The 5,592-nt window shown below is 30.8% G+C and overlaps 1 protein-coding gene across 1 annotated transcript; it reads right to left on the bottom strand.

The window, feature by feature from the left end:
• Nucleotides 1–1,135: 1,135 nt before the first annotated feature.
• Nucleotides 1,136–5,036, bottom strand: LOC107026651 (cytokinin dehydrogenase 7-like). Its single transcript, XM_015227697.2, has 4 exons — nt 3,938–5,036; nt 3,590–3,859; nt 2,307–2,569; nt 1,136–1,699 (listed from the first exon to the last, which is right to left on the bottom strand). The coding sequence occupies exons 1-4, from the start codon at nt 4,646–4,648 to the stop codon at nt 1,384–1,386; spliced, it is 1,560 nt and encodes a 519-aa protein (XP_015083183.1). The 5' UTR covers nt 4,649–5,036; the 3' UTR covers nt 1,136–1,383.
• Between the last annotated feature and the right edge of the window lie 556 nt (nt 5,037–5,592).

The following is a 5,592-nucleotide window of genomic DNA, read 5'->3' on the forward strand; positions in this document are numbered from 1 at the left end:
AATTTTCTAAAGAAATTTTAATTTTAAATTTTCTAAAGAAATTTTAATTTTAAATTTTTCTACTACTTATTCCAAAATAATTTTTTTTAATGATTTTTAAAAATAAGTAGCAATTAAAATTTTTCTAAAAAATTGATTTACAAAAATATAAAAGAAAATTGGTGACAAATCGCTGCACTTGCAGCGATTTGCTCCTAATTTTTTTTTATTTCAAATAAAAATTAAGAAAATCGCTTCTTAGGGAGCGATTTATTAAAAAATTATTAAAAAAAAATTTAGAAATCGCTGCCAAGGCAGCAATTTTATTTTTTTGCGGCAAGCGAAGTCGCTGCCCTTCCAGCGATTTTACCCTTTTGGTTAAAATAAATATTCATATATCATTTTGGAATTTTTATTAACATTTTATACCCTATAGGCTCCGGACTCGGAATAATACTATCAAAAAATTTAGTGTAGATTTTCTTTTCCGCTCTTTTTTTTTCTTTCCCAAAAATCAATTCATTACTTTGAAAATCATGAACTCAAATTAAAAAGAGATACGAGTCAAAATAGAACACATTGAAATTATCCTAATTTTTTGAGTTTCATATCTGAATTATCAAAAGTGTGAATTTCTTACATGAAATATCACTTATAGTTAGCAAAACACGTCTTGACTAATTTCCAATTATGTATGTATACTCTGTCTTTTGTTTAAAATTTTTGTTACATGACACTACACCGAAAATGATTCTACCATGGTAAATCTGAATAACTTAATATTAGTTTATATGTTAAAGGTTAAACTATCATCATATAAATTGATTTATTTCGATTGTGATATCCATCATTTTCTTCTTCACTTTCTTAGATTTGTCATTGATATCACCGTCTTGAAAGGGGAGAGTTTAGAATTTTGAAGATGTCGAATACAAATATACTAAAAAAAGATAATGTGTTAACAAATAGTTTTATATATTTTCCAGGAGGAGGAAAATTGTATGTACAAACGCAAGCAGTTTTGGACAAATATATAATTTAGGCAACGTCTAGATATGTTTTGTTAATCATTAAATGATAGTTCAGGTAGAAAATTCACTTTCTAAACTATATATTACGTAGACTCATACAAATACCAAAGCTCGAAATCATCAAATCTAAGCTAATAATATAATGTGGACAGTTTCTCATTTCTGTGTATATTCCTAATTTCTTTTAACATCTTTAGTACAAACAAAAGTTGGTGGCATTTGACCATATGTTTTTGAATCTCAATTTCAAATTTTTAGATTAAAATCAAGGTCCGTTGATGAAATTTACACAAGAATTTTAACTTCAATTCCAAATTTTGTAAAATGTAAAACTTGACCTACCCTACAAGTAATTATTAATAGTATATATTTATTAGAATTGGTGATTTCTAGTAAATATTTTTTGGCCAGGTGCAAGGACATACTTTGGATCAAACTGCCTCTTCCTGTTGACAAATCTTCCCCATTGATCCCCAAAGTGCCTTTTCCATTCAACTGTGGAGTTGTAATGAGGTAGATACATTTTAAAATCAAATCCATTCTTGATACAAGTTTGTACAATCTCCTCATTTTGTGCCACCATTTGATTTATTTCTGACTCCGTTGGATGTGCATGGCTAAACCTTAGCAAAGCCACTAAATAAAATATTTCATTTTTTGGTAACGCCACTGACCATCGATTATCCCACCTAATTTCAACAAAAAAAAAATGAAAAATATATCATTGAAATAATTGAATACCAAAACTTCAAATGAGAAAAGAAACAAACAAGATTTTGGCCCGTAACTGGGAGATCACTATTATTCAAAAAAAAAAAGAAGCAAGAAACACATTCTACGCATGCCACCAAAATAATTAGGGTCTGTTTGAATTCACTTTTAAAATTAAAATAATATAAATAAATCAAAAGCCAATTCAAATCAAATAGATTTTTTAAAAGATTATATTTATATCGGAACATGACACGTCACCACCGGTCCTCAACGACATGAGGTTGCCATGTGTGATGCCTATTTTTGTGGTCCCAGAACATGTCACTATCTGAGTCCATTAGACATCCACGTGGCTCTTGCAAAGCCAATGAAACTTGTCGTGTCAATTTTTATTTTTTTTTAAAAAACAAGTAGTCTGATTTTCTTAGCAAAAGAAATATGGGTAATCGATGATGGACAATAGATTTAGTAATAAACAAACAAGTAATCCGATTTTAGGGTTAATCAAAAGTTGACATTTTTTAAACAATCATTTAAATTTAGAACACAAAGATGTAGACAAAAATTTAAAAATATACTTACTTGCTACGCAGGAGAGGATAGGTTAATATAGGGCCATTGACACCATTTTTTAAGATATTTTGAAACACAATTCGATTGAATGCATCAATATCTTTTTTGGAAACGAACATGTTAAGCCATGGATGAGGTGTAGCCCATATACCACTACCTCTAGCCGCTTCTTCTACATGATCAACTCGTGATAAGAAATTCATATAAGTCAAGTCGATTTCAAATCTAAAATGCTTCAAATATCTCAATTTGCCTAGCAATTTCTCAATCATCTATCATGAAAAAAAGAAAGGAAAACATTTGTTAGTATTAAATGTGCAAAGTAAATTAAGAAATTATATACACAATGACATCCTATTAGGAGATTAACTAGAGATCGCAGAACATTATAAAATCTAATTCTAATTAGCAAATATGAGAAAAAGACAAATAACTAATGGAGATTTACTGTTTTAACTTCAGGCTTTATGAGTTTTGTCATCAACGATTACAAACAAACGAGACAGTCAAAAGTAGGGTGTTAATTTCGTAATAAAAACCCAATTGTGTAGGCAATTTCAAATAAGCTGCCGTCAGAAAAATACAAACTATTACTCCGTCTCTCTCCTTTTATACAATTTAATTTTTTTATTTTTTAAAATTTAAAATATTTATTTTAAAATTATATAAATATTTTAAATTATAAATTTTAACTTTTTTTCTTATAAATTCTGTATCAAATCAAAACGTGCTAATACAACTAACTGGCCCCTCAACCCAACTTCCGCCGCTTTTCTGCAGACGTGTGATTTCCATCATTAATTCTTTTGTTTTTGTGTCTTTGAATTACTAATTAAAATACAATTAAATAAAGTAGAATTTGTTCTAGGGACTATAATTGTGGAACGAAGCACTCTTTTTGACCTTTTCACTGTGTTAGATTTTATCTCATGTTCCCCTCTTTCTGGGGCCCAATTCTTGATTCATGGTTATGGCCCCACACCCCACCCACCTAGGTTAAAACTAATTCTAGTTTTATTATTTAATATTCTAAAGTTACAAACTTTTATACTCCATCGGTTAAAAAAGGATAATTTTAATTTTTTTTAATTTATTTAAAATTATTAAAATATAACTTGAAATTAGAATTACAAAATTAAAATATTTTTTCTTTTTAAATTTTATTTTAAATTAAATTAGATTAATCTTTTTTAAACCAAGGAAATAATATGAAAGCTAATAAAACATTGCCACTTTTCCTTTTCTTCCCATCCACGAAGCAAAAGTAAAAAAAGGAAAGGAGACAGATTTACCATATTTACAATGAAGGGATCGTCATGCTTGTTATAATGCAACGCCACTTCAAGACAATACAGAACCGGACCAATTTTCTTGGGTAAATGGGTCGGATCAAATGTTTGATTTGAATCTAATGGCACTGATAACCATCCATTTACCGGGTCATTACTATTCACAAACACAAACCCTTCCACATAATCAAACGATTCTGGACTTGTTATCAGTAACTCAGCATCATTACTGAACTCGTCGAATTCACTATATACCACTCTTATCCATCTCACCTAATACACAAAAAAACAATAAAAAATTATAATAATTATTGATAAAATTAAAATATTTTAAAAATTGATAGTACTAACCATATCTGGGACGGGTTGAAGCAAAACCCGAGCTCTAGTAATGATACCAAACTGACCAAGTCCACCAAGAACAGAGAAGAATAGCTGAGAATGTTGAGAATTTGAACAGATGAATTTTTCTCCGGTTCCGGTAACAACTTCCAATTCCGTTACAGTTGACGTTTGGGGCCCAAATCGGAAAGTTTGACCACTAACGCCGGCATTAGACAGAGTACCTCCGACGGTTAAATCAAGATAATCCGTCCACGATTTAGGAGCCAAGCCGTATTTCAAAACGCAATGTTTCAATACATCACTCCATAATGATCCACCACCAACATCGACGTACATGAAATTGACATTTACAACGATTCTGTTATTATCAGCCATTGATTTCATATCGATTACCAGTCCATGGTGGGCCATAGCTTGGCCGTTAATGGAATGACCGTTACCTCTCGCCGCTACAGTTAATGTTGGTGACTCTAACGCTCGCCTAATTACCCGCACAACGTCATCGGCTCCGGCTGGACGTATAACGGCTAAAGGCTTCTCTGAATATAAGCCGCCGAAATCTGTACTGCCTAAACTTATCGCCGTAACTCCATAATCAATGCTTCCTTCAATATTCAAGTCTTTCAAAACACCATGTATGTCAACACTTTTTTCAGGATCAGGTATCGAATCAGTGTCGTTCTCTGCTACCAATCGTTCAACTAAACAAGCTAACATTTTCGGGGCTCTGATTAATTGAGTAATTTTTGGGATGATTACTTAAACAGAGAAATGAGATAATGGAGTTGGGTGTGATAAATAGATATTATAATATATATATATATAGCTAAAAAGAAGAGCAAGGTTTTTTTCTTCTTCTTTTTATTTAAAAATGACCCAACACTAATGGGTCCTTAAAATATGTTTTGGTTGTCTCCCACAATTTTCTTTTAAAAAATAAAATCTAATTGATTTCTCAGACGGACATTCAATTAATTATATTTAGCTAGCTCCAGCCAGAGCCAAAAGGATTTTGAGTAGCCCAGTTGTAAAGAGAACTTTTGTGGACCATATGTATCACATGAACCTTTTTATAATCTCCCAACTATATAATTGAAGAATACTCTATTTCTAGCCTGAAAATCAACTAAGTTATTGACAAATTAAACTACGTCCACAACTAGCTAGTTTTAGTATCCATTAGCTTAGAAAAACTTGTTTGTTGTTATGTACAACAAGTTCATCTTCAATCAAGGAAGACAAACAACAATTTAGTGTAGTTGTTTTTCCCTTCACTAGATTTTGCCTCTTTTGGTGTGGGGTTGAGCCTTGATGAAGAGAGGGTCAAAACAAAGATATAGAGGATTTAGCATTTTCCAATCATTAAAGGGTATGAATAGATATCACATAAAAAATTTTAATTGTGAAACTACCTAATTTACTAAATTTTGTGCATTCAGGATAATGTATGTGTATAGTGTATAGTGATACTGTACATACTAATGGTCCTAGTACTCTTATTTGTTTAGTGGAGGAAAAGAAGCCAGCTGATATATATTCTTGAGTCTTGCATGGTATAAGCTACAAAGTTGGATTTTTCCATCTTCTTTAATTTCTCAGAATTATTAGCTTAGTTTTTTAATCTTTCTCCCTGATAATGCAAATTTACAATCTTAGAATTA

The sequence above is a fragment of the Solanum pennellii genome, chromosome 8 (assembly GCF_001406875.1).
Source record: "Solanum pennellii chromosome 8, SPENNV200".
Lineage (NCBI taxonomy): Eukaryota > Viridiplantae > Streptophyta > Magnoliopsida > Solanales > Solanaceae > Solanum > Solanum pennellii.

Excerpts from the sequence above, each read along its gene's own strand:
- LOC107026651 (XM_015227697.2), bottom strand. The coding sequence starts at position 4,648 with ATGTTAGCTTGTTTAGTTGAACGATTGGTAGCAGAGAACGACACTGAT. Across the intron at positions 3,860-3,937 it reads TTCAACCCGTCCCAGATATG|GTGAGATGGATAAGAGTGGT; the intron begins GTTAGTACTATC and ends TTTGTGTATTAG. Across the intron at positions 2,570-3,589 it reads ATCCCTTCATTGTAAATATG|ATGATTGAGAAATTGCTAGG; the intron begins GTAAATCTGTCT and ends TTTTCATGATAG.